Source organism: Carcharhinus amblyrhynchos, chromosome 15 (assembly GCF_965287045.1).
Source record: "Carcharhinus amblyrhynchos chromosome 15, sCarAmb.v2.hapA, whole genome shotgun sequence".
Taxonomy (NCBI): Eukaryota; Metazoa; Chordata; class Chondrichthyes; order Carcharhiniformes; family Carcharhinidae; genus Carcharhinus; species Carcharhinus amblyrhynchos.
The window spans coordinates 12,848,665-12,862,240 of record NC_137338.1 but is presented as its reverse complement, the minus strand read 5'-3'; the positions used below and the strand labels follow the sequence as shown (position 1 = coordinate 12,862,240).

The following is a 13,576-nucleotide window of genomic DNA, read 5'->3' as shown; positions in this document are numbered from 1 at the left end:
AGCTGATCTTTCTTGACATCTTAGCCAAGACTGTAACACTAATTTCTGCACTCTCTCCTTTCCTTCTCTATGAACAGTCTGCAAGAAACAATGCTTTTCCCTGTACACTAATACATGTGACAATAAATCAAATAAAATCAAAACAATGGACAGCTCTTCTAGCACCTTGATCCAAGTCTGCATTGGACTCTATGGTGAAGACTCCATGGCAACTCAACCAAGAAGGGCATCAAAGCTGAAATCATTCCAATCTTTGCCTATTATCAACAGTCTCACATGTTCAGCAATCAGACTGAAAACCTTGGCTACTCTTGCCCACCCAGTCATAGGTGTTCCGGCCCTCTAGAGCAGCAATGGATGTTAGCTTGATACTCCCATCCCTAGATCAGAATGCATTGCGTTCAAACTTGACTGATTTTGTAATCTACCCCAATGCTATCTACAACCCATGCTTTGAACTTTCCTTCTAAAACCCCGCTGCCTCTTTTAAAATTCTCCTTAAAACCCACCTCTTCAACCAAACCATTGCTTGCCTCTCCTAGTTATTCCAATAAGTGCCTTAGGATGCTCCTTATAGCTACTAATTTGCCATGACCGCTGAACTATACAACAGTATTATTTTGAAATGTACCTTTAGCTCAAAGTAAAACAGATAATCCCGGATAAACAGCTCAGAGACATGCCCATGTGATCTAGTTGACATGGAGAGTGAAATGCAAACAGTTTTAACACATTTCACAGTGTTTCACAGAAAAGCACAGCTATTGTTTCTGACACCGAGGCAAAGAGGATTCTCCAGTTGGAAAGTAGGGTGACAACTAAACAAGGGGCAGGATCTCCCCACTGTGCTTGCCCCAAGGCTGGTAATTCCCATTGAGGTCAACAGATCTTTGCGTGGTCCACCACCACCTGCTATGATTCCCATGGTGGACAGGGCATGACAATTTTACCCAGGATGTTTTTAATAGTTTGATTTTTGTTCAAAAGAAAGGGAACCGAACAGATGGCTCTTTCAGATTTAAGGAACAGTGAGCTGTTGAGGTGAAGTGGAGCGATTGTCGATGGACACCAGAGGTTTCAACTGGGAAGAAATGAACATGTTCTGGAGAACTTTGAGTGGCAGTGGGACTGTTCCTATGGTGTTACACATCAGGTAAAAGCACAGTGTACAGTGGAAGGGTTCTGTAAGATATATTTTGGCTCGCGTTAGTTGGTTAATATGAAAGTATTTTTTCTTTGATTTGATGTATTAGTTTGTTTGTCAAAGTAAAAATGTTTAAAAATGAGGTTTCTTTTCATCAATCGCTGGGAAATTCATCTCTTTTTAAAAGTTATCGGTCTCCACGGGGATTGTAACAATACAAACGCAAGTTGTTAGCGTTTAACATATCTCCAGCACATCTCAAAGTGTATCACATCCACTGAATTATTTTCCAATTGTAGTCATTGTTATGCAAATAGCAAAGTCCCACAAGCAGCAATGAAATACTCTGAGCAAAAGCAAAATATTGCGAATGCTGAAAATGGGAAACTGGAACAGAAAATACAGGACAGGCAACAGCTGGGGGCAAAGAAAGAAAGTTAGTGGGTGGAATTTTACCAACCCACCCACCACGGGAATCGGACCGGGCGAGGGATGGATCGTGGGAAGGTTAACCTCGAGTGGGATTTTCTGGTTTTGGGACGAGTGAGGCCAGAAAATCCCACCCAATATTTCAGGTGGATTACCTTTTACAGAACTGGTTGATGACATATTGACTGTACTGATAGTCAGCTATGTTCCCCTCCCCACAGATGTGCCTAAGTTAGTAACTGATCTGCTTTACTCCCTTTGTTCCTTCAAATGATAAACACTAACATAGAAACATATGAGTTAGGAACACGGTCCTTCAAACCTGCTCAGCCATTCAATTAGATCATGGTTGATCTTACTGTAACCTGTCATGAGATCTTGTGCATTAACCTGAACCTTGGCTTAATAACAGATTTTTTTCTCTAATGATATATGAGCCTGACTGGCTAGGCCAACATTTGTTGTCCATCCCTGACTGCCCTTGTGAAGGTGCTAGTGAGCCACCTTCTTGAACAACTGCATTCTAATTGGAATAGGTACATCCACTTATAGAGACAGATCTGAGATTGTGATCCAGCAACTGTGAAGAAACAGCAAGTTTCCAAAGCAGGATGGCGTGTGGCTTAGAGGGGGAACTTGCACGTAGTGCTGTTCCATATGTCGTCTGCCCTTGACTTTCTAGGTGGTAGAGATCACAGGTTTGGAAGGTGGAAGATGCTCTCCAAGGAGATTGACAATTTGCTGCAGTGCATTGTATCTATCTGGAGTCACGTGTAGCTCGGACTAGGTAAGGGAAAGACAGCAGATTTTCTTAGTGAAACAGTGGCTTCCTGATCATCATTAGACTTTTCAAATTTCATTATCTGCCATGATGGGATTCGAACCCAGGTCCTCAGAGCATCAGTCTAGACTGTGCATTCTTAGTCCTGTGTTCAATGACAGTGCCACCACACCATCACCTCCCCTAGTAAATATGTTTCACTTGAAATACATATTGGATTTATTGCTGATAATCTTATATTTATGGCCCTTTGTTTTGGACTTGCCCACAAGTAGAAAACCCACCTCCATGTCTGACCTGCCAATCTCCTTATGTTTACATCGCTTTTCTGCAAGAAGTGACCCAGAATGTTTTGCCATTCCTGATAGAAGTACCACTCAGTTCAGACTTTGGTGAGATCAGATCTGGCATAGTTTTGGTTTCCACGTTAAGAAAGAGTGTAGTTTCACTGGTGGAGGAGCGGGAATCAAACCCAGGTCCCTGGAGCTGTGAGGTGGCAGTGCTAACCACTGTGCCACCATGCCACCCATGTTCTCCCTGTGTACTTTCCTCTTCTTGTTTTCACTAGATAATGCAACAGCAGAAGGAGACTGTGTTTCTCACGGTCCCACGTGGGTACATGGAAGATGAGCTTACCTGAAACAAACAGCCGGGCACTGTTGCTCTGCCTCGTTTCACCAGTGTATCTGTGCCGCGTGATACAACGGTAATTGTACAAACCATCCTCGTTCTGTACGTCTAATATATACAAGGCTCCGGTAGGCGTAATGTGGAATCTAGATCCTGAAAAACAGAATAATTTGAGACACAATTAGTTCTTTTCCTGACAGGCACATTACAAAATAACAAAGTAAAGTTTATTTATTAGTCACAAGTAAGGCTTACATTTCACAAGTTATTGTGAAATTTTCCGAGTCGCCACACTCCGATGCCTGTTCGGGTCACTGCACTCTAACCAGCATGTCTTTCAGGCTGTGGGAGGAAACCAGAGCACCCGGAGGAAACCCACGCAGACATGAGGAGGATGTGCAAACTCCACACTGACAGTCACCTAAATCAGGAATCGAACCTAGGTCCCTGGCACTCTAAGGAAGCAGTGCTAACCACTGTGTCATTGTGCCACAGTAATAATATTACTGAGGGGTGGTGCTTGGAATATGTGAAATTAATCCTTGCTGCTAGCTCTATCTGGAATGATAATGAATTTACAACCAGGTGGTATAGACTACACAAGTTTTGTTTAAAATTTTCATTATTTTGAAAATTGTTGCCAAGATGTGGAATTTCAAACCAAGTTAGACCAGGAATTGAGTCTGCAGAGAGAATCTGAATCTTTGGTCTATAATATTCATTGGAAAGAAGATCAGACAAGGTACAAAATCAGTTGTAGATTCATCACAAGCTTGCTTCATATTTAGGTATAAATCAATTCTACTCGCCCCTCCATTAGAGTACCTGAACTGGAAAGCTCACTAAAATACGGAGGTGATGTTTTAAAAAAAAATTGAAGATTAAGTTTATTTATTAGGGTCAGAAGTAGATTTACATTAATACTACAATGAAATTACTGGATAATCCTCTAGTCACCACATTCCAACGCCTGTTTGGGTACACTGAGGGAGAATTTAGCTTGGCCAATGCACCTAACCAGAACGTTTTTTGGACTATGGAAGGAAACTGGAGCACTCAGTGGAAACCCATGCAGACACAGAGGGAACCTGCAAACTCCACCCAAGCTGGGAATTGAACCCAGGTCCCTGGTGCTGTGAGGCAGCAGTGCTAATCACTGTGCCAAAGATTCTTCCTTGAAAAAGCCATTTCAGCTAACTGTTTGTTGGATTTTAACTAGTGTACACCAATTTTCTTTGGTGTTTATATTTGAAGGATTTGGCTTTTATCAAATTATTAGAATTTGCCACATTGGGCTTGTTTTGTCTAAAGGAAATTAGGATAAATTCTCTGCGAGTGTACTCCTGGTGTAAAGTTTCGCAGGACAGGACCATGGATAGGTCACTTCATGTTACTGAGGGGATTGCACAGTACAGTCTTGGCTTTGAACTAGCTGGGTAAGGAATGACTATTTCCTTTGGTTGAGGACTCAACATTGGGAGATGAGATCACCAACTGATGTTGTGAGAAGAGATCAGAATAAATAAGGCGGAAGTGGCAATCTTACCAAAAAGATTCTAAGTGCTGAATGAGTGTGAAAATGGGAGGGTTTCAGATCTGTTTTTTGGATGAGTTGAAAAATGCAATCTTATATGACTTGGTGCAAAAAATAATGTGTTTCCTGCCTGTAGAGGAAGGAGGCGGGGCCTACTTTTGCCAGAAGGCTGGCTGCTTACATCAGAGTGTGCAATTGTGCATGCACGGATCTTTCCCTGTTTTGTGTAACTGTTCTACGGGTACGAGACTGATCACGCTGATATCTGGGCCTAGTAAGATCACGAGAGGTAAGAAATCATTGACTGGGGGATGAGAAGGTAAGATTGTCCCCAGAGAGTTGGCAGAGCCTTGAGTATCTTACACATGCAGCAGTTGAGGCAACAACCATTGCTAAAACCTTATGAAGCAGAAGAAGATCACCAGTTATACTGAGTGAGGGGTGGGGGGAGGTGGGTGGCACCTCATAGAGACTTATAAAATTCTAACAGGGCTGGACAGGGTAAATGCAGGAAGGATGTTCCTGATGGTGGGGTGTCCAGACCCAGAGGTCACAGTCTGACGATTTGGTCAGGAACCTGGGTCCCTGGCGCAGTGCTAACCATTGTGCCACCTATCACATTTGATGCGATTGGCATTGTGTTAAATATCTCTAAGTGGAGGCAGGTGAAAATTGGGCTGAAATACAGAGATGTCGTAAGAAGATGCCTTGCTGCAAGACTCTCTTGTTTAAGACATGTTTTATCCTGACAGTAAAATTACCCAGTGGAACTGAATCCTGAGAAGCTGTACTACAAAGTAATGTAACGAGTTACCCAGATAATTCAATAAATAAAACTAAACTGACACGCTAAACAATTTTTCCTCTCCTCTATCATTACTAACTGCTTCTATTAGCCAACCCGGACCTAATATCAAAGGCAAATGATTCCTTGGCCTCAGAAATAGCTTATTTACAATTCACAGTCTCACGTAAGTAAGGAGGTGACCTTTGAAATCATTTGATTGTAGCTTTCTGAGTTTCAGGGAGGATTAAACAATTGAGTGTTATGCAACTCCACGACGCTGAGGAATATATGCAATATCCGGCTGATTAAATCTCTGAAAGGTCAAGTCAGCTTGACACAGAAGATGCCACACATGTTTTATGTAAAATATATTGTGGGGATTGTCCATTTAAGGGCAACGCAGCAGAAGAGGGTCTCCTGGCCTGGAGGTGACCAATGTTTACTTGTTTTATTTATTAGTGTCACAAGTGGGCCTATATTGACACTGCAGTGAAGTTACTGTGAAAATCCCTGAGTCACCACATTCCAACACCTGTTCGGGTTACACTGAGGGAGAATTTAGCATGGCCAATGCACCTAACTAGCAGATCTTTTGGACCATGGGAGGAGACATGGGGAGAATGTGCAGACAGTGACCAAGCCAGAAATTAAACCCGGTGCTCTGAGGCAGCAGTGCTATCCACTCTGCCACTGGGAGCAAGAGTTGGTAAAGAACAAAAGTACAATACAGCACAGGAAACAGGCCCTTCGGCCCTCCAAGCCTGTGCCGCTCATTGGTCCAACTAGACCATTCGTTTGTATCCCTCCGTTCCTAGTCTGTTCATGTGGCTATCCAGATAAGTCTCAAACTATCACAGCGTGTCCGCCTCCACCACCCTGCTTGGCACCCCAGGGGGTACTGCCCTCTCCCAGGGGTAATCACCCCAGGTGTTACTGTCCTCTCTTGGGAAGAAGGCATCTAAAAGAGATTGGAGCAGCCAGTAGGCTGCTCTAGGGGTGTTGTGGAGGGGTTAGAGGCTGCCAGTGTCTGTACAATTTCATTAATAAATACCTTTTGTGTTCCTGGTGAAGTCTGTGAGCGTGCGATTTTAATGGTATGCCTGGCTTGACTGCAAAAACTACTGGAAATCAAAGATGGGATTAATGGCAACAGTCAATGTGATATACAACTTGCTTGTTGAAAGACATGTTAATGATGAAAAATGCAAGTAAAATGTATGTTCCAAACTGGGTATACAGAGGGAGCTGTTGGTATGTTTCATTTTCCTTAGTTAAAGTCTTAGCTTGTTCAAACTGAAATAATGGCTTAAATTAAAATATTAGTATTAGTAGAAAAAGACCCACTGTGACCAAATCAGGAAGCTACTCTCTGTCAAAGAACAAAGGATAAACAGTACAGCCCAGGAACAGGCCCTTCGGCCCACCAAGTCTGTCTCTCTAATCTAATATTTTCGTGCCTCTATGTGGTCCATGTCCCTCTATTCCCTGCCTATTCATGTATCTATCCAGATGCCTCATGAATGTTGCAATAGAATCTGCTTCCATCATCTCCTCCAGCAGTGCGTTCCAGGCATTCACCACCCTTTGTGTGGAGAGCTTGTCCCTTACATCTCTTTTAAACTTTTGCCTTTCACATTCAACCTATGCCCCTGAGTAATTGACCCTTCGACCCTGGGAAAAAGACTCTGATCATCCAATCTATCCAAGCCTGTCATAATCCTGTAAACATCTATCAGGTCCCCCCTCATCCTCTGACGCTCCAATAAAATCAATCCAAGTTTGTTCAACCTTTCTTCATTGCAGCTCTTTGGGGTTGAATAGCACATCCTGGGCAGCATGGTGGCACAGTGGTTAGAGGGCAGTATGGTGGCACAGTGGTTAGAGGGCAGTATGGTGGCACAGTGGTTAGAGGGCAGTATGGTGGCACAGTGGTTAGAAGGCGGTACAGTGGTTAAAAGGCAGCACAGTGGTACAGTGGTTAAAAGGCAGCACAGTGGCACAGTGGTTAGAGGGTGACAGGGTGGCACAGTGCTTAGCACTGCTGCCTCACAGTGCAGAGACCTAGGTTCAATTCTGGCTTCGGGTGACTGTCTGTGTGGAGTTTTCACATTCTCCCCATGTCGATGTAGATTTCATCCAAGTGCTCTGCTTTCCATCCACCCTCCAAAGATGTGTAGATTATGTAGATTGGCCATGATAAATTGCCCCTTAGTGTCCAAAGATGTGTAGGTTAGGCGGATTGGCAATGCTAATTTGCCTGTTAGTGTCAAAAAACCTGTAGATTAGATGAATTAGCCGTGGTAAATGTGCAGCATTATGGGGATAAATTTTAAAGTTTAGTTTATTTGTTAGTGTCGGAAGTTGGCTTACATTAACACTGTAATACTGTGAAAATCCCCAAGTCACCACACTCTGGTGCCTATTCAGGTACACTGAGGGAGAATTTAGCATGGCCAATACACCTAACCAGCACATCTTTCGGACAGTGGGAGGAAACCGGAGTACCCAGAGGAAACCCACACAGACATGGGGAGAATGTGCAAACTCCACACAGACAGTGACCCAAGCCAGGAATAGAACCTGGGTCCCTGGCACTGTGAGGCAGCAGTGCTAAACACTGTGGTAGACTGAGGGAGAGGGCTTGGGTAGGATACTTTGTCAGAGAGTTTGTGCAGACCTATGGGCTGAATGGCCTCTTTCTGCACTACAGGATTCTATGATTCTACAATCTTCTGGATGTACAATGGCAAATTTGGGTGCATGCAAATGTTGTGTGTGTGTGTGTGTGTGTGCACATGTGTCTCTATGAGTGTGTGTGGGATTACATGTGCAAACAAGTATGCAGTGGATATGTATCCGTCAACATGTGTGAGCGAGTGTATTGGTGTCAGCATTTCTATGTGTTTACTTGTGATTAGTGTACCTGTACGTGTGTGTGCATGCGTGTGAGTGTTTGTACGAGTGTGTGTATGTATGTACATATGTAAGTATGAAGCGTAGGTGTGTGAGTGAATGTGCATTGCAATGAACAAAACCCGAGATATATTGTCTTTTCACCAACCGTGGCAAACAGCCAGCCCAAAATAATGATGTAAAGTAAACGTTTCTCTATGTATATTTGCAACATTGCCTTGCGAAAGAAAAGCGTTTTTTATTAATACAGACAGCCTGTCATCAGCAACAAGGACTAAACAGCCAGTCAGCGTTACTTCAAAGCACTCGGAGAGCTCCCGCCATCAGGAATGACATGCGCTGATTGCCCTGCTGATCCCAGGGAACGCTCGCTTCTCCAGGCACATTTAATTTAATCAAACTCACTTTACTGCAGTAAAATCTAATTCCTTCTGACTGTCATCTTTAAATGCAAAGAAATCAGGTTATTATTAATCCAATGTTTTTTGAGAAACTCAGCACATGATTCATCCATAATAGAAAGCTGGGATTCTTTTTCCCCCTATACATTATTTACCTTTCAAGAAAAGACAGCCCAGTCCATCAGTGCTGCTGAAGCATGTCCATTCCTTAATGCTGACTGCTAACAAGTATTGTTCCCTCTCCTGTACTGAACACCATTAACCCTCCACACCCTGGAGGTTTTTATTAAGCTGCCAATGGCTATCAAATGGTCGTATTTTCCAACGCAGCTCTGGAGCCTCATGCTTTGCATGGAATTGAGTGAATGAAAAAACAGATAACATTGCACCCTCTCCTTTCCTTCTCCAGGGTGACATGGTGGCACAGCTGCCTCACAGCAGCCTGGAACCCGGGCTCGATTCCCGGCTTGGGTCACTGCCTGTGGGGAGTTGGCACGTTCTCCCCGTATCTGTGTGTGTTTCCTCCGAGTGCTCTGGTTTCCTCCCGCAGTTCAAAGATGTGCAGGTGAGCAGTGCTAAGTTGCCCCTCAGCGTCAGGGGGACTAGCTAGGGTAAATGCATCTGGTTATGGCGATAGGATCTGGATGGGATTGTGGTCGGTGCAGACTTAATGGACTGCTTGGCCTCCTTCTGCACAGTAGGATGCAGTGACTTCTCTCCTCTGCACTCAATGAAAGACTCTATGGCTTCTCCCCTATGTACTCTATGTCTGTATAGAGGGCAAGAAACAATACTTTTCACTGTATCCCAATTCATGTGACAATAATAAATCAAATCAAAAAAGAAAGACTTGCATTTATATAATGCCTATCATCCTTTTGGGCTGATTGCATTTTCAACCAACTTTTTAACGTTTCTCCGTTGTGTTCACTCTTTTTACATGGGTCTTGGTGCAAAATTTCCAAAGCTGGAGTGGGTGAGAGGGCAGTGGGAGTCGGGTGATAATGGGTGGGGGGCAATGCGGACCTACAGCGTTGAAAGCTCTGCTATATTTAGGTATTCAATTCATTGTTACTCCCAATAGGTTGTTTCTGATTGCACTGTGACCCATCCTACTGAACTGACATTCTTTTCAATTTAGGATATTAGCATTTGTGTTACATTTCTTCAGTTCAAATTTTGGTTAGATTATGAAGCAAATCTGCCAATTACACAATGTTAAATGTACTATGGCCCACCATCTTGGAATATGTTATAGCAGAATTTTATCCTGTGTGTAAATCAAGACATGGGCCGATATCTTCCATCTCTGTTTGTGGTCGAGGTGCTCCACTAAAGTTAATGAAAATTAGTGGCATTTTGGCTGGAACGCCAGATCCTCCTTTACCCCTTGCAACAGATCCTGCTATGGACAAGACCAGTGAAGTAGAACAGGACAAGGGCTTCAAGTTTTTAGGTGTCCAGATCACAACAATCTGTCCTGGTCCCCCCATGCTGACACTATAATTAAGAAAGCCCACCACGCCTCTATTTTCTCAGGATACTAAGGAAATTTAGCATGTCAGTTACGACACCCACCAACTTTTGCAGCTATACATAGAAAGCATTCTTTCTGGTTGTATCACAGCTTGGTGTGGTTCCTGCTGTGCCCGAGATGGCAAGAAACTACAAAGGGTCATGGATGTAGCCCAATCCATCACGCAAACCAGCCTTCCATCCATTGACTCTGTCTACACTTCCCGCTGCCTCAGCAAAGCAGCCGGCATAATTAAGGACCCCACGTATCCCGGACATTCTCTCTTCCACCTTCTTCCTTCAGGAGAAAGATACGAAAGTCTGAGGTCACGTACCAACCGACTCAAGAACAGCTTCTTCCCTGTTGCTGTCAGGCTTTTAATGGACCTACCTCACATTAGGATGAGCTTTCTTTCACCCTAGCTGTGACTGTAACACTACATTCTGCACCGTCTCCTTTCCTTGTCTATGAACAGTATGCTTTGTCTGTATAGCGCGCACGAAACAATATTTTTCACTGAATGTTAATACATGTGACAATAATAAATCAAATCAATCCCATCTGTGAACTAATACCCCACTGAGCAGAGTCATGTCTGCGCAGACCAGTATGGAACTGGAAGATCCCGCTGGAGGCCAATGGTGTGCCACTGCTGGGAAACGTCAAATTCAGTCAAATTCAGTGCAAACTTTATTCTACAAATTGGAAAATGGGTGACTTCCAACTTAAGCATTCACAGTGAGACCTCACCAAGAAACAGCTTGCTTTTGATTTTCCGCATCTCGGTAAATATTGCTCAGACTACAGCTCTGAAGCAATGTGCCACTGTTAGTGCTATCTTATACCTATCACTTAATGTGGACATGATGGACTGGATTTGATGTTGTCTCACTGGTGGATTTGAATGTGGGAGGAGGCTTATTAAATCTACCAGAAGGCCTGCCCCCTACCACAGTTATACCAGTGGTGGGATGACTTTGGCTGGATTGCCCACCAGTGGGCACGCTTGATGTGCTCCTAGGATTTAATTGGTAGCCATAGGAGCCCGTACCAAGTGCCCGGCCCAACATGTTTCCCTGGTTGTAGGAAAGGAGCTGGTTTCCCTCCTTAATGGGTCCCCCTGAGCTGAGTGAAAGGCCTATCCCAGACTCTCAACCCTCTCATGTTGCTCTCTCCCCCATTGTCCTTTCCAACCCCAGCTCTCTTCCCCCTTCTGCCCCGCACATTGAAGGCTAGCCGCCAGTGGTCCTGGTGAGACCCGCAAACACGTACCCAAATATTGACCATGCACACCTCTACCCCAAAGTGTTTGGAAAGCAGCCAACCACTGAATGGCTGTCAAATCTCAGAAACCGCACTTCCTGTTCCCACCTCAATCCTATTAACGAGCAACCGGTCATTAAATAGCGATGAGGAAGTAGTCTTCCACTTGGTTAGCTCCCATCTGACTGGGGGATGGGGAGGGCAGGGAATCAGGCATAGAGTCATAAGGCAGGATTTTCCATTCGTTCTCGCTCCAAGATGGAAATTCTCACTTGAGGTCAACAGATCTTTGCGTGGTCCGAGTTCTACCCAATACCATTTGTGCAGCAGGCAGGCCAGAAATGTTCCATGAATAGAGTTGGACAGTACAGAAAAGACCCTTCGGCCCATCGAGATTGCACCAACAATAACTATCACTAAAGCCGGGCTAATCCCATTTTTCGGCCCTTGTCTCATATCCTTGATGTTTCATGTGCCCATCCAAATACTTTTTAAAGGTTGTAAGGTTTCCGGCCTCCATTACCTTCCCTGGCAGCGCATTCCAGATTCCCATCATCCTCTGAGAGGAGAAAAACATTTTTTCAAATCCCTTCCGTATCTCCTTCCTCTCACCTTAAAACTATGCCCCCCCCACCCCGCCACTTGTGGTTGAACCTTCCCGTACAATACAAGCTGTCAAAGCGATAAGCAAGGGTTTGCAGAGTGCCATGCTGTTGTGGGACTTATTGCTTTCAGGAGAGGCTAAGCTCCTGAAAGCAGGCAGCAGAGAAGACACTTGGGCCACAGGCTGTTCTTGGCTCACTGACAACCCTAACGTGGGGAGAACGGCAGCAATGCGATTAGTTCTCCGTTGCCGTTTGAAATGAAACGTTCACCAGGTCGCGCGAACTCTAGATATGCGCAAAAAAGGATTACGGAAAATATTTCCTTTCACATTAAACACCAAAGAAACTGGAGCACTGGATCAAAAGAGGAAATTGGAGTTAAAACTGTTAATGCTATTAGTGAAGTGAAGAGTGAGCTTTGATCCTAGCGTTCAAGCGATAATGAAAATATGTCTCCTTCAGTAGAAAAATCAGACAAAGCGAATAGAGACATGCTCAGAGGAAGGAAAGGGACTCTTTCAATTTAAAATAGATGAAAACAACACAACATCCAACAGCTTTATTCTTATTTACTTTTATTTTCCTGTTTGGAGATAATTGTACTTCTGCTGTTTTAGATGTTCCAGCCAAATCTGATATATTAAGAATAAATATCAATAAAACACTATCATATATAGTGCAATTCATTGCAAAGTGGGAGGCAATGGCCAGGAAGAAGCAATGGCCAGGGAGAAGAAATAGCACAATGGTATTATCACTAGACTATTAATCCAGGAACTCAGTTAGCGTTCTGGGGACCAGGGTTCAAAAACTGCAACAGTAGATGATGGAATTTGAATTCAATAAAAATCTGGAATTAAGGATCTACTGATGACCATGAAACAATTGTCGATTGTTGGAAAAATCCATTTAATTCACTAATGTGCTTCAGAAAAGGAAATCTGCCATCCTTATCTGGTCTGGCCAACATGTGACTCTAAAGCCACAGCAAAGTGGTTGACTCTTAACTGCCCATTAGAGATGGGCAGTAAGTGCTGGCCAGCCAATGCCACCCCATGTCCCATGAATGAATAAAAAAATTATCATTCCAAAACATGAGAACTACCCTTTGAGAAGAAAGATCATCTCCATCTTAAATGGTAGACCTCTCATTCTTATGCTCTCCCTCTATTCTCACAACATCTACCCAATCAAATCCCCTCGGCACCTTATAAAATCAACTCTCATTCTTCTAAACTCTAATGGGCATCAGCCAACGTTCCAATGTTCTTTGTATAACAAGCCCCTTGGTCCAGGACGAAGTGGCACATTAAGGGATAGCAAGTGGAGTGGGAAGATCCACAATTCCTGGCCAGCTAAGGAATGATCAGTTGGTCTGCCTCAGTTGGGATTAATTGAGGGTGGGGAGGTAGAATGTTGTCTTGGCTGCTTGGCTTTTTTTTCAAACAGTGCTAGGGAATCATTCACATCTGGCTGAACCATCGGAATAAACAGGCAGAGGCTCATAACAGCACCCTCACTCCTGCATTCGGATTGTCGTCTTAAATTAAATGCTCAACATTAAATATTTGCA

General features: G+C 43.8%; 1 protein-coding gene across 1 annotated transcript in view; it reads right to left on the bottom strand.

Moving 5' to 3' along the window:
• Nucleotides 1-13,576, bottom strand: part of LOC145353075 (cell adhesion molecule DSCAM) — a 556,699-nt gene that overhangs the window by 221,064 nt on the left and 322,059 nt on the right. The window contains exon 4 of the mRNA XM_080203419.1: nt 2,991-3,137. Within this exon, the coding sequence (XP_080059545.1) occupies nt 2,991-3,137 (147 nt within the window). The remainder of the gene's footprint in view (nt 1-2,990; nt 3,138-13,576) is intronic.